Consider the following 24,442-nt stretch of genomic DNA (forward strand, 5'->3'; position numbering starts at 1 on the left):
TTATGGGATTTTCCAAATGATAGCTTTGTGGATATATTTCTAAAAGACAAGGGGAAAGCAAGTCAGTATGTGTGTGCATATTAGTACTAAGCTAATTCACATTAATGCAAAAGGATTGAGTTTGGGAGCTATTTAGCTATGCTAATTGCTTCATCTGTCTGAGACAACAGCCATCCATTGCTCATGGACAATTAATCAGGACTATATTCTCTATTTAGGTGGAGTATATAAATCCTATGTACTGGTATAGGAATTATATACCAATATAATAATCAGGATCTATAAGAACCATATACTAGCCATAATCAGGAACTATAAGAACCTGGAATATATAAATTTCAGGTCCAAGCAATCCATGGTCTGCTCCAGGAAAAGGGAAATTCTGCAGCTTATATAAATTATTTCTTAACATTAAGCATAATTGCATAATCTCGTGCTGTGCATGATTTGTTCTGATTTGTAGGGGGATGCAACTATGCAGTGTGCACTGAAGCCTAACCACTGACAATCATGTTCACAGGGGCGTAGCTGTAACTGAACAAGGGTGAGAGGAGACAAATGTCCCTGAGGGAGGGGAGCAGTGCTCCCTGTAACAGGGACTCCCAGATGTTGTTGACTACAATTCCCAGAATCCTCAGCCAAAGGCTATTGCAGCTGGGGATTCTGGGAGCTGTAGTCAACAACATCTGGGAGTCCCTGTTACAGGAACACTGGAAGGGAGCCCATGGGCTGGGTAACAACTAGCCCTTTGTGCTCCCTGTCATGGGGGGGCAACTTCACTTTTTGTCTTAGTGCCTACCAGTGTTCTCTCTAACAGAGATTGCCAGATGTTGTTGACTAAAATCAATGTAAAGTGTGCCATTGAGTCAGTGTCGACTCCTGGCGACTACAACCCCCATAATCCCCAGCCAATGGTCATTGTAGCTGGGGATGCTGGGAGTTGTAGTGAACAACATCTGGAATCTGCTAGAGGGAATAGTGGTGCCCACCCACTCCAGCCTTGCTACGCCTGTGCTTATTTGTCGGTCTTCTGAGATGTTTGCAAGCATTGATGATACACTTAGAAACATATCTTCACAGCCCAAAGGACTAGAATTTTGCTCTTTAAAAAAAACAAACCCTGATGCCCCATTCCACACATTTTCCCCACATGTGCAAAGAAACACAAAATAGACACAGCCCTGTGCGTCATTCAATTCATTCTAGGAAATAAAATTTTAAAAAGTAATTGCCTCCCACTTCATAAGGGGACAGGCTTAGCACTCATGGTCTTCTCAGTGTGGTCTGGCTCCTTGCCTTCCATCAGTTTGAACATAGCCTGGAAGGCCTCTTCAAGGGACTTTCCTTTGAAGCGCTTCCCACACAACTCCTTAAGGGCCTGTTGAAATTCAATGTAGTTGATGTTGCGGGCTCCCTTGCTCCTCCTGGATTGCAGAAAAAGAAACTTGTTACCTCTAAGCCCTGGCATATTTTTGATTTATTTGCTACATGTGTATCCTGCACTTCCTCCGCGGAGCCTGTGCTCATCTGTCCATCCAAGGTGCTACAAGTCTCTGTAACCTTTAAGGGTGCTTTTAAAGGTACCTATATCCCTGTTCCTTGCAGCTGAGATGCTTTTTGAAATATTCTTGCAACTACTGAATGTTTCTTTTACCTGTAACTAAAAGCTGAGAAAGCCTCAGGTGGAAGCATTTTAAATAAATAAATTAAATTAGTATTTTAAATAAAGTTTATTTTTCTTTTTGTTCTTTGCAATTTTAACCAGCCTCTTTGAGTGGATTTTTAACTCAGGAAAGCAGGGGCTAGAAGGGGTTTTTGTCTCCGGTGCAACACACATCTCAGATTTGATTGCTCAGCAACTCTATCAGGTTTTCTCATCACGTGTAGGCTGCACGTGGAAATTTTTTTCTATAAAAACTTTTCCATTGATAAGGAGAGTTCCCTGGAATTTACCCCACAGTGGGGGGGATTACACTATGTTAAAAAGTGGGTGTGGTGGCAGTTAGATTGAGCTACTAAAGGAACAGTTTGAACAGCCTTTGTGGGTGAAAGCAAGAGAGAATGATTCAGCATTTTTCTTCCTGTTACATGGCCTTGCTGTGAGGTGGTAGAGGGTCAAAGATCAGTGGCTAACTCAATGTCACTCAGCTTAACAGCTGAGAAGGTGTTTGAACCCAGAACTCCTCCATTGAAGTTGCTCTCTGAAGCCACACAAACCGTGTCCCCATGTTATGTTCAGTACTCTTATAATCTATGTAGCGTATACACAGGCACAAATCTGAACACTGGTACAGTCATTCATACATGTTAGTTGAACACAGGTACCCTAGTATACTTCCTATCCATATCCTGAATTTAAGGGGGGTCTGCACCCATGTTCACTTTTTAAATGAATGCTGGTGCAGTTATTTGCATAAAAACATTTACTTATATACAGACATCTTAATTTATACAGACATCTTAACCCAGATACAACATAATATCTGAATAGGGCTGCAGTATTTAACTGCCTGGCAATGCTCACTTTATTTTCTTTATATCCCCACTGGATCGACACAGCAGACAGGGAAGATGGAAATATAATTGGCTAAAGCTGCAGAGTATGTGAAATTGCATATTTATAATAGTTTATATAGTGCATTTCAAGTGTCTAAAGTGCTTTTGCATACATGATCTCAGTAACCCTCCTGTAAAGTAGGCCTGTATTATTATCCCCATTTTGCAGGTGTGGGGCTGAGGCTGAAGGAATTCTGCTTAACTAAGCTACATAGACATTTCAGGGCTAGGATTTCAGTCTAGGACTTCAAAGGTCCTATCCACTTCTGTTATATAAGAATGGAATTCACTGTCCATGTCTACCCATGCAGTAGGAAAAGGTGGTAAAATCCTGAAGTGGTAGAATGGACCGACTACTTCAGGTTCCAGACAGGGGACCATGTTGAGTGCTCCAACTTAAAAAACAAAACAAAACCAAAAACACTTCTGCAGGTAGAAAGCTACCATGGCATGGAATAGGCAGGTCAGAATTTCCCCCCATGTTGCTAGCTTGCTTAAAAAAAAAAAAAAAGCACTTGTGAATTCAGAAGTAGCATCCTCTCACTTGCAGTCTGAAGTAGCACAATCCATTCTATCCCATCAGGATTCTGCCACCTCATTTCCTCCAGTGTGCTAGCCAGGCCTCAGTTGTGAACAAGGATTTTCCCCACCAAGTTCTCCCTAAAATCTGAGGGAAGGCTGGCAGTCTGTCACGTTCACATAATAAAAGCAAAACTAGTTTTGCTTGGAAGGGCAGTTTGTGTTGAGCTGCCAGACACAGAAAAAGAGCGCTTTGGCTAGAATAGAGCCACACCATAGTCCTATTCACACATTATGTTCAGTACCTGTACAGTAGTACACTAACCTGACCGTACCCTGCTTTTGAGGGAGTCCATACCTAGATTCGTTTCTGAAGTGAACATGTGTTCAGGCATTCCGACAAAAACATAAATGTGTATAGACATCTGCACATATGTACAACATACATGTCTGAATTGAGCTCATAGACCTCCCCACAGCTCACTTGACTTTGTTAAAGGCAATTTCCACATCGTTGTTGGTCACAGTTTCCCCATCCATCACATCACACTCCTTCAGCATCTTGAAGAAGTTCTTCGCTGTCATGTCATTGCCAGTGGCAGCTGGGTCTCCATACATGGCAAATTTACGGAAGGACTTTTCCAGCTCTGACATCCTTCCTGTGGCTCCAGAGGAAAGGGTTGAAAGAAGACAACAGGATGTTCTTGGCCTGTTCCTGACTTTCCCCAAAGGTTGACACTAAAGCAATTAAAGAGCTGCAGTGAGGAAGCCTGAACTTTGACCTGTGCATAAATTTTATAAATTAAACAGACCATTCTGTGTTTATTTTTGAATAATTCTTTCCTAGTCACAAAGAGAAGCAATGAAGCCTGACCCCTTCAGATATTTTGGGTCTGTTCCCTGAATGCATACCCTCTTAACATTTTAGAGATGAAAACCGGGATACCCCTGTAACACCCAATTCTCATACCAAGGGTTACTGCCCAAGCCCTCACCCACTCTTACACACTGCTGAAGCCTGGATTCCACTTGCTGTGGACTGCATAGTGTCTTACAGGGGCGTAGAAATGTTGGAATGGGCCCAGAGATAAGATTTTAAAATGCACCCCCCCGCAACTGAAACTCAGCTCATGAAGTAAAGAAATCTTAAATGAGGCTGAATAGTGGTAACAAAAAGCATAGTAAAAATTTATATACAGGTGAAACTCGGAAAATTAGAATATCGTGCAAAAGTCCATTAATTTCAGTAATGCAAATTAAAAGGTGAAACTGATATATGAGACAGACGCATTACATGCAAAGCGAGATAAGTCAAGCCTTAATTTGTTATAATTGTGATGATCATGGCGTACAGCTTATGAAAACCCCAAATCCACAATCCCAGAAAATTAGAATATTACATGGAACCAAGAAGACAAGGATTGTAGAATAGAACAATATCGGACCTCTGAAAAGTATACAGTGTACTGTGCTTGATTGGCCAGCAAACTCGCCTGACCTGACCCCACAGAGAATCTATGGGGCATTGCCAAGAGAAGGATGAGAGACATGAGACCAAACAATGCAGAATTGCTGAAGGCCACTAATGAAGCATCCTGGTCTTCCATAATACTTCATCAGTGCCACAGGCTGATAGCATCCATGCCACGCCGCATTGAGGCAGTAATTGCTGCAAAAGGGGCCCAAACCAAGTACTGAATACATATGCATGCTTATACTTTTCAGATGTCCGATATTGTTCTATTCTTCAATCCTTGTCTTCTTGGTTCCATGTAATATTCTAATTTTCTGGGATTGTGGATTTGGGGTTTTCATGAGCTGTACGCCATGATCATCACAATTATAACAAATTAAGGCTTGACTTATCTCGCTTTGCATGTAATGCGTCTGTCTCATATATCAGTTTCACCTTTTAATTTACATTACTGAAATTAATGGACTTTTGCACGATATTCTAATTTTCTGAGTTTCACCTGTATATTTGTGCGTGTATATTATTATTGTTTACACAGTCAGACAGGTGTTATTGACTGGTTTGTTTTATCCAGACATCGAGTCCTTCCCAAGGACCTGGGGTGGCTGGATTTTATTCTCAATGTTGTTCCTGTTATTATAGATATCGTTGCAGAATATAGGCTGTTCCCAGGAAAGTTGCTTTTTGTAATTGGCTGTAACAAAAAGCATAGTAAGAATTTTTATATATGCGTGTGCGTATATTATATTATTATTATTAATTCAATTTCTATACTGCCCAGGGCGGTTTACACAGAGAAATAATACATAAATAAGATGGATCCCTGTCCCCAGACGGCTCACAATCTAAAAGAAACATAAGATAGACACCAGCAGCACTCACTGTGCTGGGGGTGGATAGGGCCAGTTACTTTCTCCCTGCTAAATAAAAAGAATCACCACGTTAAAAGGTGCCTCTTTGCCAAGTTCGCAGGGGCTGCCAAGTTAGCGTGTGTGTGTGTGTGTATCTGTATCTGTATCTATCTATCTATCCTATGTGCCACAATAGAACATCATCCTAAATTATTTTTTAAAAGGTTTTGTAAATTGTGGACAATGCAAGTCATTTAATGGTACTAGAGAAAGACATGCTGTTCTGGTAGCTCCAGGTCTAAACAATCACATCAGTTTCGGAGGATGAATACAACTGAAGGAAGTCCAGGCGGGTGTGTGGCTAGGGGAGTCAGTCATGTGACTTGCCTTGGGGCAGGGGGCAAGGCAGTAGGCCCCCAGACAACTGTCTCCCCTTGCCCTATTATAGTTACACCCCTGGTGTCTTAACTGTTGTGCACCTATTTGCATGCAGGTGCGCTAGAGACGTAATGAACCCATCCAGCCATCCACTTGGAGGGAACAGGATCCTGAAGAATGACAGCTATAGCAATTCACATTGAGGGGTGGGAGGACTGAACAAGGCATCTCCATGAGTCAAACACTGGGACAAAACGGGCAGTGATTTAACAGGGATGCATTCAAGAAAATAGGAACTGTCCCTCTTCCTATATCGCTGCTGCATGATATAGGCATTTCCCATAGTGGGAATCATATGTGTGGGGATTCAAACCGGCAACCTTTGGCTTGCTAGTCAAGTCATTTCCCCATTGCATCATTAGGTGGCTCCCTCAAACATATTAAGTGACCTTTATTTAAGTTCTGGGTGTTCTGAATGGATGTCACCAATAGCCGGCATAGTCTTAGGCCTCTTCATTACAAACCTGCTGGATATGGACTCGCCTTGTCTCCCAGATTCAGACACCAGAGGGAATCCCAACCACACACTACTGCAGGTGGAAGCAGATCTTCGATCTGGATTTGTCTCAGACCTAACACCAATCCCATCCAAATAGAAATCCCCAAGTCCAGAAAACTAGAGAGGTGAGGCTTTGCCTTCTAACCATAGCCAGAGAATGGGGCTACCAGGGTAGCTGAGGCCCTGTAGGTTCCCCCTGTGTATTTCCTGGGAAGCGAAGGGCTTGTATTTTGAAGTGGCAATAGTGACCTAATTGGACAGCCTATGATGTAATTTCTGACATCTTCTTGACCCTGAGAAGGGGTCAAGAAGAAAGTCAACCAGGTTTGCAGAAGAAAGTCAAGTAGGTTTGGGAATCAGACTACATGGAACAGGAGAGATCTCTCCTCAAGCCACAAAAGATATGTGCCTGTACTATAAGCGAGCAATGGTAGAGTTTTCACCACTCATCCATGGATGTGTGTCTTTGAGTGGAGAAACAATAGCCAGAGGGTGGGGAAGGTAAGAGGAATAATACTTCATGAAAGGGGGTGGGGAGTGAAGTAACTTGAAGGGATGTGGGTGTCCACTCCTCTCACACACACATGCGTAAAGATCTACCCTGGATTTATCAGGAGAGCAAGTCTAAATTTGATGTATTGATGTGGAGAACTAATTGTACACCGCTCTGGGCTCCTTGGAGGAGAGTGGGATATAAATGTAATAATAATAATAATAATAATAATAATAATAATAATAATAATAGAGAACTACCGCAGGAGAGCACACCCAGAACACCCAAAGGTTTGCCAAGGGAAAGAAGGATTGACAATGCACTATTTCCATTCTCTACCTACTGGAAGAATTTGCCATTCCTATACATTTTGGCAATCTCTCTCAATATAGCCCCATTAATCAAATGCTCTCCCACCCCCCAAATTATGGCTACAGAGGACTTTAATCAATTTGTATGAATACAAGTAAAGTGTAAATGACAATTTAGAAACATCTATTATCCGGGATGGCCAACAACACAATTTCAAAGATTTGAAACCCTACAAGGCCACTGGGCGGGTATTAATGCCAATCTGGCATTTCCTTCCTGTATTCAGACTCAAGGGCAGTTTACTTTTTCAGGGTAAAATAATTAGTCTTCCTTCCCCCACAGGAAACTGAAGCTGACATTACATCTTTTTGATCCTGAGGTTCAGGTTTCTGCTATACCAATGGGCTTTGAACTGGTTTATTTTTAAAAGAGGTTTTGGCTCCGACATGTCAGTGTGGCCAGAGAATATTCCACATCCCAATGAAAAAGCATAACCAAATAGGCTTAGCCATCACTAGTAAGTCATTGCATCATCATGTTATCTCACACTTAAAACTCTCTCCTTCCCACAGCATCCTCACAAAGGAAACTTCACGAAGCTTTTGCAATATACAATATTTATTTAAACTTAAAATCTCAAAAGCCACACAGTCCATTGATTAAAACACCCTCCAAGTGGCTACTGTGCTTCCCCCCACTATCAGCAGGAAGAGCAAGAGACACAGGTATTCTGGGACTATGTGGACCCAAACCATGTTCCAAAGTCCTCTGGAAAAACAAGTCCATTAAAAGAAAAAAGAAAAAGAGTCCTATTGGCCCACAGCCCAGCCAATCAGCTCAGGAAATAAGTGGGCACAGAACCCAACAGTACTCATGGGGAGGCTGCTCCACTGCACCCAATGGTAGGGCTGGCCCTGCCTTTGATCCTTGGGTGGGCCTCTGTGTGGAGGCGCATGTGCTTACGCAGGTATGATAACTGAGTGAACCAGGTGCCACATTCTGGGCAGCTATGCCCTGCCCCCACTGTGTGCAGTCGCATGTGCTTGGTCAGATATGTACGCTGGGCAAAGCACTTCATGCAGATGGTGCACCTGTATGGTTTCCCTGCCTGGTGGATGCGTAGGTGCTTTGTCAGGTATGAACTGCAGCTGAACTGCTTTGGACACTGGGGGCAAGTGTAAGGCTTGTCCTCTTCCACCAAAGGGGGAGCTTGCCCCGTAGGTGTGCTCAGGAAAGGAGGCTCCTCGGGGTCCTGGCTGGCCCTAGCAGGGGACAACCCCACACATGTGGAGGGGGTGCTTGCAGCAGAAGCCTCCTCCCTCGGCATGCTTGCAACACTCTTGTCAGCCTCCCAGGAGGCGGTCAAGTCTTCAGGCAAGGCAGTGACAGACTCATGGGAACTCAAACTGGTCATCAGATCCACACAAACTGTGATATCAGCACTGGGGGAAGACGGTTCAGTGGGCTGCACGTCAATGCTGCCCTGCTCACTGGTCCCACAGAACCCACACTCACAGGGTCGCTTTAGGGATAGGATATGGGGGTGGCCACTGACACCAATTTCCCAGATGCTGTTTGCAGGAAGAGGTTCAGGGCTATCACCTTCTCCAGTGTAGCAAATGCCACACTCACAGACTTTTGGACTGGAAAAAGGTTTGCAGAGTTCTTCCGTTCCTTTGGGGAAATGGCATTGCAGCTGCTCTGTTGCTATGTCCCGCTTGAGAGCTTCTGGTTCACATGCACCCGGATGCCTCTGGCCTTCTTCCTCTCCTTCTTCTTCACGGCTCTCCTCATGCCACTTCTGGTGTTTCACCATCTGTACCCTGCGCCTGAACTCCTTCCCACAAATGGCACAGGCATAGGGCTGCTCGCTAGAATGGGTGTCCACGTGTTGGCTGAGGTCAGTGAGACACTGAAAGCCTTCACCACATTGGTTACAGAAGTAGGTGTTCTCGGTGTGGGTCTTCTGGCCTTCCGACAGGCTGGAACTTTGGCTTAATGGTTCAAACACATTTGTATTCTCTATCTGTAGGAGTTTGGAGCCAGGATCTAAGGGGCTGAATATATGTGACTGGGATTTTTCCTTCATAGCTTTTCTTCTTCTAACTTTTCTCCTCCTGGAGTGAGTGAGTTTATGCAGGGCCAGGCGAGAGGGCCACCAAAAGCATTTCCCACACTGATCACAGATGCTGACCTTCTTCAAGTAGGTGCTCTGGTCTGTCATTAGCTGGACACTTTGGCTGACTGTTTTGCAGCCATTCGTAAATGTACTCTCTGTTTGTGGCAAAGCAGCATTAGGCTTGAAGGGGCTGGGGCCATCTGATTTTGACCAGCATCGATTTTCTCTAGATATTCCTACAGAAAGATACCAGAGATGTTGGGCAAGTTCTGAGGCACATCGGAAGCATTTCCCACAATGACTGCAGATATGTTTGTTCTTTGTTTGGATACTCCGATCTGTTCTTAGCTTTGCATTTTGGCTGAATGTTTCAGAAGAGCTGGCAAGTGTATAATCTGTTCTCAGGCGCATGGGGACAGGTATGACAGGTCTGAGGCTGTATACTTCTGATTGGCGCTTGTCCCGTCTAGCTGTTTTCTCCTCAGAGTTAGGGTTAGGGTTAGAGTGTACAGACTGATGATGGACAAGTGAAGAGGGCCTGTCCTGGTCACGGAAGTGCCATTTCTTAGTACGTCTGCGGTCTGTCATTAGCATTGAGTTTTGGCCGACTGTTTCAGAAGAGTCTGTAGGTACAATCTCTCTTTGCAGGCGCAAGGGAAGACGCACGACAGGTCTGAGGCTGTATACTTCTGAATGGCGCTCGTCCCGTCTAGCTGCTTTCTCCCCAGAGTGTACAGACTGATGACGGACAACTGAAGAGGGCCTGTCCTGGTCACGGAAGTGCCATTTCTTAGTACGTCTGCGGTCTGTCATTAGCATTGAGTTTTGGCCAACTGTTTCAGAAGAGTCTGTAGGTACAATCTCTCTTTGCAGGCGCAAGGGAAGTCGCACAACAGGTCTGAGGCTGTATACTTCTGATTGGCGCTCGTCCCGTCTAGCTGCTTTCTCCCCAGAGTGTACAAACTGATGACGGACAAGTGAAGAGAGCCACTGGAAGCCCTTCCCACACTGGTCACAGAAGTGTAGTTTTTTAGGATGTCTCTGGTCTGTCATTAGAATTGACTTTTGGCTGAAGGCTTCAGAAGAGTCTGCAGACACAGTCTTCACTGGCCGGGGGATGGGTGCCAAGGGACTTGAGTTGGATGCTTCTGACTGGCACTGGCTGGGTCCAGAGGCTTTCTTTCCAAAATGTACACGTTGATGTCTGGCAAGTCCAGAAGGCCATTGGAAGCTCTTTCCACAATGGTCACAGATGAACAGATTTTTAGTATGGCTGCTCCGGCTTGTCCTTAGCAGTGACTTTGGTTTGAATGAAGACTCTTGGGAAACAAGTGTATTCTGCACTTGCAGGGGCAAGGGAACAGGGGCCACTGGGAATACATCTGACTGGCACAGGCCCTGACTTACAACTTCCTCTCCATAGTGTACAAGCTGATGTTGGGCAAGTTTTGAGAATGACTGGAAGTCCTTCCCACATTGATCACAGAAGTACAGATTCTTCATATGGGTGCGCTGGTCTGCCATTAGCAATGGCTTTGGGCTGAACATTTCACAAGAGCCTGCAAACATATTCTCTGCCTGAAGAGGCAATGAGGTGAATGCCAAGGGACTTGGGCTGTAAGCTTCTGACTGGCTCCGGCCCCATTCAGCTACTTTCTTTCCAATGTGTAAACTTTTGTGCCGACGCTGATAATGCCGATCGAGGCCCGAAGGCCATCGGAAGTCCTTCCCACATTGGTTGCAAGGGTACCGATTGTGCTTTGTCCTTAGTGAGGACTTTGGTCTGGATGTTTTGGAAGTGTCTGCAAACCTATTCTCTTCATGAAAAGGCAGGAGGGAAGGCACCAACCGACTATTTGTTTTTGATAAGCACTTGCCCCGTTCAGCTACTTTCTTCCTAGAGTGTAAACGTCGATAGTGCCGATTGAGGTCCGAGGGCCATCGGAAGTCCTTCCCACATTGCTTGCAAGGGTACCGATTGTGCTTGGTCCTTAGTGAGGACTTTGGTCTGGATGTTTTGGAAGTGTCCCGTTCAGCTACTTTCTTCCTAGAGTGTAAACGTCGATAATGCCGATTGAGGTCCGAGGGCCACCGGAAGTCCTTCCCACACTGCTTGCAGGTGTGCTGATTCCTGGTATAGGTGCTCTGGTCCGCTGACTTTGGGCTGAGTGTTTCACAAGAATCTGCACATGTATTCTCCTTGTCTTGCAGAGAGTCAGGTGCCAAGGGATTTGGGCTGGGTACTTCTGATTGGCATTGGCTTGCTTGAACTGCGTCCCCTTCAGAGTGCATGAGCTGATGGTGGGAGAGTTCTGAGAGTGACTGGAAGCCCTTCCCACATTGGTCACAGAGTTGCAGATCTTTAGCATGAGTACTCTGGTCTGTCACTAGCTTTGAGCTATGGCTGAGTGTTTCACAAAAATCTGTACATGCATTCTCCTTGTCCTGCAGGGAGACGGGTGTCAATGGATTTGTGGTGGGTACTTCTGATTGACACTGATGTGGTTGAGCTGCTTCCCCTTCAGAGTGCACGAGCTGATGGTGGGAGAGTTCTGAGAGTGACTGGAAGCCCTTCCCACATTGGTCACAGAGTTGCAGATCTTCAGCATGAGTACTCTGGTCTGTCACTAGCTTTGAGCTATGGCTGAGTGTTTCACAAGAATCTGTACATGCATTCTCCTTGTCCTGCAGGGAGACGGGTGTCAATGGATTTGTGCTGGGTACTTCTGATTGACACTGGCTTGGTTGAGCTGCTTCCCCTTCAGAGTGCAGGAGCTGATGGTGGGAGAGTTCTGAGAATGACTGGAAGCTCTTCCCACATTGGCCACAGAGTTGCAGATTCTTCGTATGGATTCTCTGGTCTACCATTTGCGATGACTTTGGGCCAAATGTTTCACAAGAGTCTGTAAACATATTCTCAGCATGAAAAGGCAAGGAGATGGGTGCCAAGGGACTCAGACTGTAAGCTTCTGATTGGCACTTGCCTTGTCTAACTACTTTCTTCTCAATGACTGTATGTCGATTATGACATTGATAATGTCGATTGAGATGTGAAGGCCATCGGAAGTCCTTCCCACATTGGTTGCAAGGGTACCGATTGTGCTTTGTTCTTAGTGAGGACTTTGGTCTGGATGTTTTGGAAGCGTGTGCAAACATATTCTCTGCCTGAAAAGGCAAGGGGGCAGGCACCAATGGACTTTGGGGGTTTGCTTTTGATTGGCGCTTGCCCCATCTAGCAACTTTCTTCCTAGAGTGTGAACGTTGGTAATGTCGAATGAGATCTGAGGGCCATCGGAAGTCCTTCCCACACTGCTTGCAGGTGTGCTGATTCCTGGTATAGGTGCTCTGGTCCGCTGACTTTGGGCTGAGTGTTTTACAAGAATCTGCACATGTATTCTCTTTGTCTTGCAGAGAGTCAGGTGCCAAGGGATTTGGGCTGGGTACTTCTGATTGGCATTGGCTTGCTTGAGCTGCGTCCCCTTCAGAGTGCATGCGCTGATGGTGGGAGAGTTCTGAGAGTGACTGGAAGCTCTTTCCACACTGATCACAGATGTGCAGGTTCTGCATATGGGTGCCCTGGTCTGCCATTAGCAATGACTTTGGGCCGAATGTTTCAAAAGAGTCTGCAAATATATTCTCTGCCTGAAGAGGCAAGGGGATGGGATTGTAAGCTTCTGACTGGCAATGGCCCTGTCTAGCTACCTTTTTCTTAACTCTTAAATGTCGATAATGACATTGATAATGTCGATTGAGATGTGAAGGCCATCGGAAGCCCTTCCCACATTGGTTGCAGGTGTGCCGATTCTGGTCTGTCCTTAGTGAGGGCTTCGGTCTGGTTGTTTTGGAAGCGTCTGCAAACACATTCTCAGCCTGAAAAGGCAAGGGGGCAGGGACCAGTGGGTTTGGGGGATTTGGTTCTGATTGGCATTTGCGCTGTCTAGTTGCTTTATTCCCAATGTGTAAAGATCTATAATGACATTTATAATGTTGATTGAATTGGGAAGGCCATCGGAAGCCTTTTCCGCATTGGTCACAGATGTACCGATTCTTTGCATGGGTATTCTTATCTGTCGTTAGATTCACACTTTGGCTGAACGTTTCCCCATCACTTATAAATGTTTTCTTGGTCTGCCTGCGTGCTGAGGGACTTTTCGTGACTTCATCTGACCAGTGTTGACACCCTGAAATTCCTTCTTCCTTTGCTGAGCTCTGCCTACTTTGCATGAAGGAACTCTTGGATTCCACTTTCTCAGCACTTGCTGGCTGTTGCATTTCCTCCAAATCTCCTTCACCTGCTAAGAAGGAAAACAACAAATACACGTCAGTGCGTGGAGCAGGACAGCACAACTTCAGCCCTCTTGAAGATGTTTGACTACAACTCCCAGAATCCATGACTATTGACCACTGTGGATGGGATGATGGAAGTTGTAGTCCAAAAACAGCTGGAGGGCCAAAGTTGTGCAGCCCCGGTCTGGGGCAAACCTGAACACCAACCCTTTCTCTTCCATTGCCCAACCCAGAACTTTAAACAAGTGCTTTGGTTTATGCATTTTTTGATCAGGGTAAAATGCCCAAAGGTCTTTTATGGGGGGTTCTTGTGCATGCAGGCCTGCTCTCCCCCGCTTCAAGAGGATGGAGAAGACAAGAATATCATTTTGCCCAAGCCAGAGATGAGGGACCATGAACACAAGCAAACCTTAATCTAAGAATCAATTTTTGACAATCAGAAGAGGCACACTGTACATTCTTCTTGAGACTGTAGTACAATAGCCCTCCTGATGGTGTAGGATGACTAGCCCCAGAGCTACCCTCTTTTTACAACAATGTGCCCCAAACAGCTGGGCTGTGGAAACTTTGGGATCAGGCACGCTAAACACAGACCAGCAGTTCCAAAATCAAAAAAGGTAGTTTATCTTACCAAAGGGGTAAAGGTCTGAACAAGGGTGAGAGAGAGAGAGAAGGTATAACACCAAACATTAAACTGTAATTATAATTAAAAAGCTAACTGGACTGGACTAGCAGATCCTTGTGGCCTGCTCCAGGATTAAAGAATGATTACATGTTGAGTCTCCAAGTTACACCAGGCAGACTAACTCCTTCACCTTTTTTTTTAGCTTTCCCTGGGACACAGGCACTCCAGGGGGCAGGGTCCAGCCAGTCACTGCAAAGCTGTCTCTGTTCTGCAGGGCATCCAAGTTTTTGCTTGCAACTTTTTACTAAACACAAACTGAGGGGAGTTGCAACCATAGGAACTAGAGCTTTATACTCAGCTTGATTGATTGATTACACTCAGTGACTGCAATAATTTCATTAAACTTAGCATTTCAAAATACAGATAAGGGATCTGATTTTTGATTATTTCTCCAAGTTAAAAAAAACAAACACCCTGCCTGGGGAATGCCCTCATATCCAGGAGAAGGCTGTAGCCTGGCTCTCCCTTAAACATGAGTTTTCTGCATGCAGAGATCTTTTAAATTAACTAAAACAAAACACAGTGAAAAACTAAAACCTGTGATGCTGACTATCTACATTTTGAAGTGGTTCCATTCCAAGAAGGTGTACGTGGTTTTTTTCCTGAACATATCAGCTGGAAAGGAGGCAAGGCCCTTGAAATTGTTTTTGAATACCTTGAATACCAGGTCAACCCAAAAGAGTGAGAATATTAAAGAAGTGAGCTTCTGAGCATGTGCTGTCTTTCTATCCCCACAAACCACTGACACATATCTAGAATTAAAAGGGGAGAGATGCCAGTTCATAAGGTATGACTTCTAAGCAAGCCTTAGCCCATTTGCTGGTGGTGGTGGGTACGGGGATAACTGAACTTACTAGGAGGAGCATAAGGCTGAAGTTCCAGGACCCACACTTGGTCACCTTCTATCCAAGAAGCTGGGTCAAGATGGAGCTCTGGCCAGGCTGCACAGGAGGAAGAAAAAGAGAGAAAAATCATCTGTTTTTCAAGCTTCCTAGAAAAGGAGCTGCACAGTGCTGGCACCTCAAGGGTAGACCCAAATTCTCCCATTGCAGGGGACACTGCATGTCTACTACAGAATGAATGAATATGTATATATGAATATATATGAATACACACACACACACACACTCTCTCTTATCTAAATATATAATTCTCCTGGGTGTGCCTTGGAATGTTCATCCCAGCGCCCAGCTGATTGGCTGGGTGGCGGATTTGCCTGATTGGCTGAGACGCACCCAGGAGGATTGGTTGCCATGGCAGAGGCCCGGCCGTGGAAGCCAGAGATAACGGGTCCAGCCCGGCCGCAGAGGCAAGGCCCAGGATGGGGGGAAAGAAAGTGCGGGGGCAGAAGTGGCGGTGGGGAGGAGAGGCGGCTGGGCCCGGAAGCGGAGACTGGGGCAGAAGGGGGGGAGGGGGGGAGAGAAGTAACCACCGGCCCCAAAGAGTGCACAGATGCTCTGTGTGGGGTTGGCTAGTATGTATTTATTTCTCTTAGGTGTACCTGTCGCTATTCCCATGTGTGGCAGCTCTCGCAAGAGTTTACGAGCAGCTGCTGGATGGTGACGGGGATGGGCAGGAAGAAAATGGTGGCGGCAGCTGCTGGGCTGGGCGAGGGGGAAAGACAGCAGCGAACAGCGTTGGCGGGTGGCCAGAGAAAATGGCGAGGGCGGGCAAAAGAAGGTTGCGGAGGCCAGGCAGGAAGAAAACAACGGTGGCGGGCAGGGGAAGCAGAAGCGAACTAGAGGCACAGGCACTCTGCACCCAGCCCAGCTAGTATGTAATGTAATAATCAAGCAAAGAGTGCCCTTGAACATTTCCTGAACCACACTGTAACTACAGCCAGCCCACATAAACCGCCCAGAGATGTGAATTTTGGGTGGTATACAAATATGTTAAAATAAAAAATAAAATAATTCTAGGCTTCTTAACACAACCACTGGCTGGGTATGAGAAGTGCTCAGCCTGAGTAGGAGAGCTGGGCACGTGCCCAATTTTCGGGCGTGTGCTTGCAAATGTTAAGGTAGGAGGCGGGGAGAATAATTGCGCGCAAGGCAGCAGCTGGGTAGGACAGCCCTTTCTCCTACCTTGGTAAAATGTTGGGGAGAGAACCTACCGTCTCACACATGATCATTCTCCCCACCTCCTACCTTAATGTTTGCAAGCCCATGGCCAAAAATCAGGAGCACGCTTGGTTCTCCTGCTCAGGCTGGACACTTCTATCCTGCTGGTGATTGTATAAATAAACCTACTATCTAGCACAAGACAGCAGGACTTTCAGAGCAGAAGGTGTCTTATTTTAGAAATCCAGCATTGCTCATTTCCCAAGCCTATCTCCACAGCCATGAGTTTGAGAACCCTGCTTTAAAAAAATCAGGTTAAATGTAAAAGATAGGCAATATGAACAATTGTATTTTCATTAAATGGATTGTAAAAGAGAGCTTTCATTAACCTGGAGACACAGATTCCAAGCAATCAATAAAGAAAAATAACTTCCCTGATGCATTCAACTGACTTGTCCTAACTTATTTACAAGCTGCAGCCCTCCCATATCCCCAGCAGCTCTCAGCCTGCTGCTTCCTCAGAGCCCTCCTGGAACAGAAGAACAAAGTTTTCTCCTCTCCAGTAGGTGGCTGTGTGTGCAGTTCCTGGGCTTTTTTCCATTATTTGGAAAGGCCCACTCTCCCAGCAGTTGCTCTAAGTGAGGTCTTGTCCTCTCTCAAAGCCCTCCTAGTTCTGTGCCAGAGTCCGTGCACCCCCCCACCCGCTCTCTCGATAGATAGATATTGAAACTGCCAATACAGTGAAGTTTTAGAGGCCTTTGGGCAAGCCCATGAGCTAGAGTCCTGATAGCAATGCAATTTTATCCCACTAGATTTAAATCCCAAATATCCTCTCTCTCAGGCCCCATGTCAAATGTATTTTGGCAGTTTCATCTCTTCGGTCTCCGTACAAACCCACCTGCTGACTCCTCAACCTCTTCAGCTGACAATGGTCGGAGATCAGCCTCTATAGTTCCATCTGACGGTAGTCCAGCGGCAGCCATTTTCTTTCCAAAGTGTGCTGCAGTCAGGCCAGCGCTTAAAGAGACCAACTATGTTCTGCTTCCTCCAACGTCACATAAAGATGTTCAGATCTGTTGGAGAGATTTCAGTAGACATTAACAAGGGAACACTTATTTTTGTACTTGGAACGTCTCCCCGCCCCCACTTGCTTTCTCCCATTGTTGCCTTCAGCAGATCTTTTGATTTGTGCCGCTAAGCAAAGCAACACATTCTGAACAGGTTTTAGCTGAAGTCCAGCCCACTCGTGTTTTAAGGCCTGCTGCACTTTGCATTTCTTCCTGCTGATCCACACAGGAGATACTTCTTGTAGGTTAAGTGGGGCCCTCACAGGACGGCATCAGGCCCTGAGTGTTCTAAAGCAGGGGTTCCCAACCAGTGGTAATCCAGATGTTGCTGAACTAAATCTCCCATCATCCCCAGCCACAATAAATGGGCCACCATGTGTCACGGCACATGGTCCGTGACCTGTGATCTTAAGCTTCACCACCATCACCAAGTAGACTTCTGTATTTTTTCCCCTGGCTGGGTCTACTGAAACAGCCTTCCCAACCTCTGTCTCATTCAAAGTTAGGCAGGATGGATGGAAAAGCTCCTAAGCATGGCCTGGGGAAACAGACAGCAGCTACACATTTTTAACTTCAAAATACTGTTCTTACTTTTTATATTGTTTTAAATTTGGTAGACCACCTAGAGATATACATATCAGACAGTACAAACATTAGATAGATAGATAGATAGATAGATAGATAGATAGATAGATAGATAGAGAGATAGAGAGATAGAGAGATAGATAGATCTTTACTTTAAAATAGTTCCATTCAAAACAGCAGTACTTTTGGAAAGTCTAGTACAAAGAAACCACCATATGAACATAAGGAACAAATGAAATAGGAGAAAAACACATCCAATCTATCCTACACTAATAGTGGGTCCTCCTAACTCAGAGACCTTCGCAAGAGTCCTCTTGCAGTCACTCCTAATCAGCTTCTGCAGCAAGCCTGGCTGGTCCCTTACTCAGCCTCAGGTCCTGCTCTTCCTTCCCAGACTGTTCCTTCAGCTGCTTCAAGAGCAATTCAGTCCTCCAGAGAGTCTCAACTCTCCCAGTGATTTCTCAGCTCTATTTCCAGAAGCTCTTCTCAGTTCTGTTTTCCAACTCCAGATCTGATTCTCTCCAACGCTGCTTCTGACTCTGACATCTTGTACTCTTAACTACTTCACTTGACTGTGCTTTCAGCTCAAGTTCCTGCCATTATTTTAAAACATATTCAATCAAATCAAACCCCTCCAAAATTAAACCAGTACAATTCTTCTCCCTCCGAAACCAAACTGTAGAAACAGGAAATATGAACTTTTGGCCCATGCACAGCTTTTTTAACATAGCAAAGTAATTGCAATACAGAAATCTTATATACAAAAAGAGGAGGTTCAGGCCTCATTTCTTCGTTCTTGGACATGTGGCAACCATACTTATGAAGATGCTCTTGGAATAATAAATATTTTCAATATTTAACTGTTGATATAGTTATTTTGTTGTTTTAGTACTGATGTTATTATCTGTTTTGCTCTTTTAATATTGTTTGTACTTTTTATTTTATTGCATTATTTGAATTTCTTATTTCAAACCTTCTGAGCCACCTTGCAAGTTTTTTATTTGGTTGAAGAGTTGGATAAAAATGTTTTACACACATACATGCATAAGCAAACAAACAAACATGGTAACACAACTCTTGTGCAAGGCCCTACATAGAATCAACACCCAAACACATTTTTCTGGCTCCATAGTATGAACTTGTAACATAGGCTCCTTCCCCCTATGAAAAACTCTGACCTGGTTCATATGATTCTTCATATCTAGGTTTAATGAGGATTACCAACCTTAGTGTGATTGTGTGAACCCACACCAAAGTGGGAATCTGATTCATTTCAGGCCATAAACTACTTTGTAGTTGCATTCACTTTGTCATGTGTTCACACAATCAAGCGAATGTTGGTAACTCACATTAAACCTAGATTGTGTGAATCAACCACTATTTGTTTTAAAAGATCAGAAGACTGATTGGTGTCCTTTTAGATTCCTTATATTTCTGGCTGTCTCCAGGAATTGGCATCAATCTCCAGGAGCTTTCCCAGACAGCTAGCTTTACTGCGGGTTTACTGAGGCTTTTATGCGAGTTCGAAGCTGCCCAAAAAACCCAATGCAAAAAAATGGATTTTTTACATCCCGGATATATAAATTGGGCTGCACTCTAACACACAGTGAAAAACCTGAATTGTGTGATACCTCACAGGACTTCAGGGTAAGTCTAAATGCACCCCCTCCATTCCGGAGGAAATGCGGGCTAAAAGCCGGGTGTGGGAAACTTCCAGGTGACTACTGAAAGCAATCCTTGAGGTTTTAATGGCTTGATGTTATGAAAAATATTGGGGGAAATACTGGAAGAAAAATATAGAGAAATATATAGAGAAAAATATAGAGAAAAAGAAAAATAGGAGTCGTTTCAGTCAAAGTTGGCAACCCTAATGGAAATGTATGTATTATGCAGGCACAGTATATGGCAGAAATCCATCAGGTGTTTCTGCAGAAAGTAATGGGCATGGACTGTGGATCTGTTTAATTTCCCTCCCACATTAACCACAGGAGGTATGTTTGGGAAGCACTGTGCCTTGCAGAGATGCATCAGGCATAAAATCATCAGGGGCAATTCTTGCAAGTGATTGGGGGAGCTGCACCTGCTGAATTCCTGCTGGGACACATCACTCCCCAGTCCACTGTTGGGCTGAAAGACCAAGGCAAAATGTGGGCACATGGAGACTAATTTGTAAAGCCAGCATAATATAGAAGACTGTAGAAAGTTTGTACAATCTGCTTTCAAGGTGTGGAAGTTAACACTGTAAGCACCTCAGCTCTCCTCTTAAACCAGTGTTGTTTTTTAAATTGAGTATTAATTTGTGAAGGAATGAGGTCTGATCCTCTTCGTGTTTTATGGACTGTTGTATTTATTTGTTAATGTAATTGCTTACTCCCTGTGTCATATGTTCAGAAGCTGAGCAGGGATCAAATGTTCACAGCTCCTGCTCAGTGTTTTGGGAGGGAAGAGTTTTACTGTTTTATTTTTGGAAGGAAATGGCAGGATTTGATTGGTTATGCATTTTAAAAAAGTAGAGGGAAATAAATAAAAGGAGGCTTGGCTGCTGCAGCAAGGAAGAGCAAGAAGACAGGGGGAAAGTGAGACAGCACTGAGACAGGAGCAAAGCTGGAATAGTGAAGATCAAAGTAGTCTGTAGGAGAAGCTACCTGAGGCAGGCAGAGAGCTCGAAATCACTGGGCTGAAATCACTGCAGCATAGGAGAGGCAGAAACTGCTTGGTTGTAGCAGAGAGGGAGCCAGGCCTCCAGCAGGAGGAAGAAGAAAGCCTTGGGAGAAGCTGTCCTTTGCACTCTCTGGGACTGCTGCCAGGCCTAGTTTGTAGAGGCTAGTAGACTTTGTTGTTTCTACATCTTACTTGTGCCTTTGTTGAACTGAAATTTTTCTATTTTCACCGGATATTTCTGCACGGTTTTAGAGTTAAGAAGAAAACTCCAAGTAAACTTTTCCTTGGATTTTTGGACTGTTTCAATAGTGTCTCGATTATTTTCCCCACCCCACGCTTACTTGACTAAATTGCCTCACCACTCTACCTTTTCGTCAAAGCTAAGGGACAGAGATTCCAGTAACTGGGAGGTCAAGGTAAAGTGTGCCGCCGAGTCGGTGTCGACTCCTGGCGTCCACAGAACCCTGTGGTTTTTCTTTGGTAGAATACAGGAGGGGTTTACCATTACCATCTCCCACACAGTTTGAGATTATGCCTTTTCAGCATCTTCCTATATGGCTGCTGCCCGATATAGGTGTTTCCCATAGTCTGGGAAACATACCAGTGGGGATTCAAATCGGCAACCTCTGTAGAACTCTAAAGAACTCTACTGCTGGTAGCGAGCTGTTTAAACGCAGGGCCTGCCGAGGTGGTGCTCACCACATAATTACTGCATACACAAGTGCACTTGCTCCCACTGTTCCTGGATTCTCAATAGCCCTGATGGTTATGCGGCTTGCCCCTCTCTCCATCTGCCATTTGATAGCCAAATGCTGTTGGTGCCTTCCACTTAATGCACAGGAAATACTGACAGGAACCAAAGAACTCTAGGACTTGTAGGTCTTGAGAGAGCATGTCAGAAAGGGTGGCATAGACCTGTCTGCCTTTCATATTACAAATCACAGGGGTTCCTGCTCAAGTATGCATCCATGCTCTCTGTCAAGCATGCAGGCGCTTTCTTAGAGGAGAGCCTAGACTGGCCGCTCATTATTGAGTATTTTGCTTGTTATGTTTCTAATGCTGTTTTTGATAGGTTCCATAAAACCTCGTAAGTTATTACAGAGTGACATTAGCTCTCCTGATTAGCTCTCCTGGCCCTCCAAGCTCAGGTAAGCTTTCCCTCCCTCACTCCCAAGGTTTGGGGCCTACACAGAATGTAGAAATGAAAGTATTTCTGTTGGGCTCAAAAATTAGGGCTGTCAACCTATTAAAGATTTTTTGTTGACTCAACAACAATTTAGTTGTCTAATTAAGTTGGCTTAATTGACTGAATAAATCTATCTGCATATTATTAAAACCTTAACATTATAAAGGTTTTACTAATATGCAAATATTTAAAAATAAAGTTTAAGGGCACTTTTACTCTAGTAAATCAAAGCTATAACTTGTTAGAAGGAAGGCATTCTAATTTTTTAAATTATTATTTATTTATTTAATACATTTCTATGCCGCCCCAAACACAAGTTCTTTCAACGGTTTACAAAACAATAAAAACAGCCAATAAAAGATTAAAACATTTCAACAACTAAAATTAAAAAGTTAAAACTATTAAAACACAATTTAAAAAATTAAAACAGTATCTAATTAAAAGCCTGGGTGAACAAATGCGTCTAGACTGCCCTTTTAAAAGTTGTAAGATATGGGGTGGTTCTTAGTTCAGCAGGAAGTGTGTTCCAAAGCCTTGGGGCAGTAATGGAGAAGGCCCGTCCCGGAGTAGCCACCAGACCAGCCAGTGGCAACTGCAGACGAACCTCTCCAGATGATCTCAATGGGTGGTGTGGTTCATAGCGAAGAAGACGTTCTCTTAAATACCCAGGGCCCAAGCTGTTTAGAGCTTTATTTATTTAATTCCATGTTTACGGGAACATAGCAATAAACATGCTCCTAATTCACAATCCCACCAATCAAAATTTCTCTGATGATTCCCCACTAATTAATCAATTACAGCTTTAGTTGATTAATCTACTAACTAAAGCTCCCTTCATATCAATGGGCTGCCTTAGCTAAAATATATGTCCAAGTGGCTTATAAGCAAATAAGCATTTGTGCTTGTTTTGTTTTTATGCTGAACAACATTGGTTATACTTCCTGTTTATGAACAGGATGTTTTGCTCTAGAGGTACCAGTAATGACTTATGGCTTAAAAATCAGCATTAAAGATTGAATTGAATAAACATTTGCATTCTGCCTGATGAAGAGTGCTGTAATATTCAAAAGCTTGCATGCTGTTAACATCAGAAGTTGACCTGACAGATAAGTCCAGCATATCTGTTTTACCTCTTCTATCTGCTGGGTTCAATTCACCAAAAACTCTAATAAATAAAACCAGAACACACAGACACACACAAATTCCTGTACTGAACGAAAATAAAGCTGCAACATAGGAGGGTGTATTAAAAGAACAACTGGCTGACATTCTTTCTAAATTTACTAGAGGAAGTCCTCCGGAAATTTAGTAGTCCTTTAGAATAACTCTTGAATAGTACTATTGAGTAACTTAGTCTGAATATCAGCCACTGCTCAACTATTTCGTGATAATTATTTATTTAAAAGTATTGTAGCCTCCCTTTTCCTAAAGGCAACCACAGTAGGCAAATGTTGCAAGATATAATTGCCTAGAAATTGACTAAACCTGTCAATTCAGGCCTACCTTCAAGGGCTGTTGTGGGGCTTACTAAGACAATGTGTGTGAATCACTTTGAAGCTGGAAATGTGCTGTGTAGATGTTGAATTACTGATGCTTTAATATTATACATACATTTAAAACATCATTACCAGTATCAATTTCTTTCCCTGTAGATGCCTCTGATATTTATTTTTAGTATATATATCTATAGTTAAACATAATGTTATATGACTATGTGACTATAATAATTGTGTGAATAATTATGTGATAATTTTTGTTTTCTATAGTAAGTAATTAATAGTTGCAATATAGTTATTATGCAATATGTGTAATATTTGCAATTTATGCTATTAAAAATAAAAAAGTTCCCCAAAAAGAAGGTTTTGGGTAAATGCTGCATGTTAATTATCCTTCACTAATAGCTTTCCACAGCTGTAACAGGACATGGTGGTGGTGGGGGGGGATGATAGTTACACCTTGCAACCCCTCCCCTGCTTTCATATCCTATGTGTAATTCCTTAGGAGCACCTATATATCTCTAGCCAGCCTCACTGGTTCTACAGTGAGAAGCTAGTGTTAGAAACAATAAAATGAATTTGTAGGCTAGGTATTTGGGTTAAGAGCTCTTTGCTTCAAAAGGAAGAGAGGGAGGGAGTGGTCACGTGTTAATTACTGTGTTCTGGTTCTGACGAGGTGCTTTTTTTTTTAAAGATAATACAAATGCTCTTAAAATACCTAGCTCTTTTGCAAATTAACCTTGATTGTCTTCTGTCTCCAGAGCAGGGCTTTGACCAAGACTTGCCCCTCCTCCCCAAAGCGAAATCCTTTATCCCCTCTTCAACTGAAATGGTATCCCCCAGCTCAGAAAGCTTCAATATAAGCAATTAAGCAAACATGACCAAACCTACCTTCTCCATTCAGCACTATCATGCTTGTGAGATCACCATTGGTGGATATTTTAACAGCTGCAAAGAGCCAAAGATCCCAAATTAGATAATTTGCAAGCAACTAAGGAAGACTGAGGCAGTGACATTAAGGTGGGAATGTCAGAAGGTGGCAAATCTATAAAATCTGCACTACGTTAATTATTCTATAGCAACTAATGCAGAACAGAGTGTCTGCTTTCCCACAAAACCCGCAATGGAAACAATGAGGGAGAATAACCGATCTA

At 43.9% G+C, this 24,442-nt stretch overlaps 2 protein-coding genes across 12 annotated transcripts in view; both read right to left on the bottom strand.

Moving 5' to 3' along the window:
- Nucleotides 1-1,196: 1,196 nt before the first annotated feature.
- On the bottom strand, nucleotides 1,197-6,367 carry LOC128331495 (tubulin polymerization-promoting protein family member 2-like). Its single transcript, XM_053264972.1, has 3 exons — nucleotides 6,303-6,367; nucleotides 3,560-3,813; nucleotides 1,197-1,421 (listed from the first exon to the last, which is right to left on the bottom strand). Exons 2-3 carry the CDS (start codon nucleotides 3,727-3,729, stop codon nucleotides 1,241-1,243), a joined length of 351 nt encoding a protein of 116 aa, XP_053120947.1. The 5' UTR covers nucleotides 3,730-3,813; nucleotides 6,303-6,367; the 3' UTR covers nucleotides 1,197-1,240.
- Nucleotides 6,368-7,742: 1,375 nt separating this feature from the next.
- ZNF219 (zinc finger protein 219) overlaps nucleotides 7,743-24,442 on the bottom strand; it is a 47,457-nt gene continuing 30,757 nt past the window's right edge. For 5 of the 11 annotated variants that reach the window (XM_053258933.1, XM_053258932.1, XM_053258934.1 and 2 more), the window contains 4 exons: nucleotides 24,180-24,236; nucleotides 17,192-17,366; nucleotides 15,088-15,174; nucleotides 7,743-13,556 (listed from right to left, as the gene is read on the bottom strand). In XM_053258933.1, the coding sequence (XP_053114908.1) occupies nucleotides 8,014-13,556; nucleotides 15,088-15,174; nucleotides 17,192-17,276 (5,715 nt within the window). In that variant the 5' untranslated portion in view covers nucleotides 17,277-17,366; nucleotides 24,180-24,236 and the 3' untranslated portion in view covers nucleotides 7,743-8,013. Of the gene's footprint in view, nucleotides 13,557-15,087; nucleotides 15,175-17,191; nucleotides 17,367-18,243; nucleotides 18,539-24,006; nucleotides 24,114-24,179; nucleotides 24,237-24,442 lie in introns of those variants that run through there. The other 6 variants (XM_053258937.1, XM_053258939.1, XM_053258941.1 and 3 more) reach the window with 5 other exon arrangements.

This window comes from Hemicordylus capensis, chromosome 6, assembly GCF_027244095.1.
Source record: "Hemicordylus capensis ecotype Gifberg chromosome 6, rHemCap1.1.pri, whole genome shotgun sequence".
NCBI lineage: Eukaryota > Metazoa > Chordata > Lepidosauria > Squamata > Cordylidae > Hemicordylus > Hemicordylus capensis.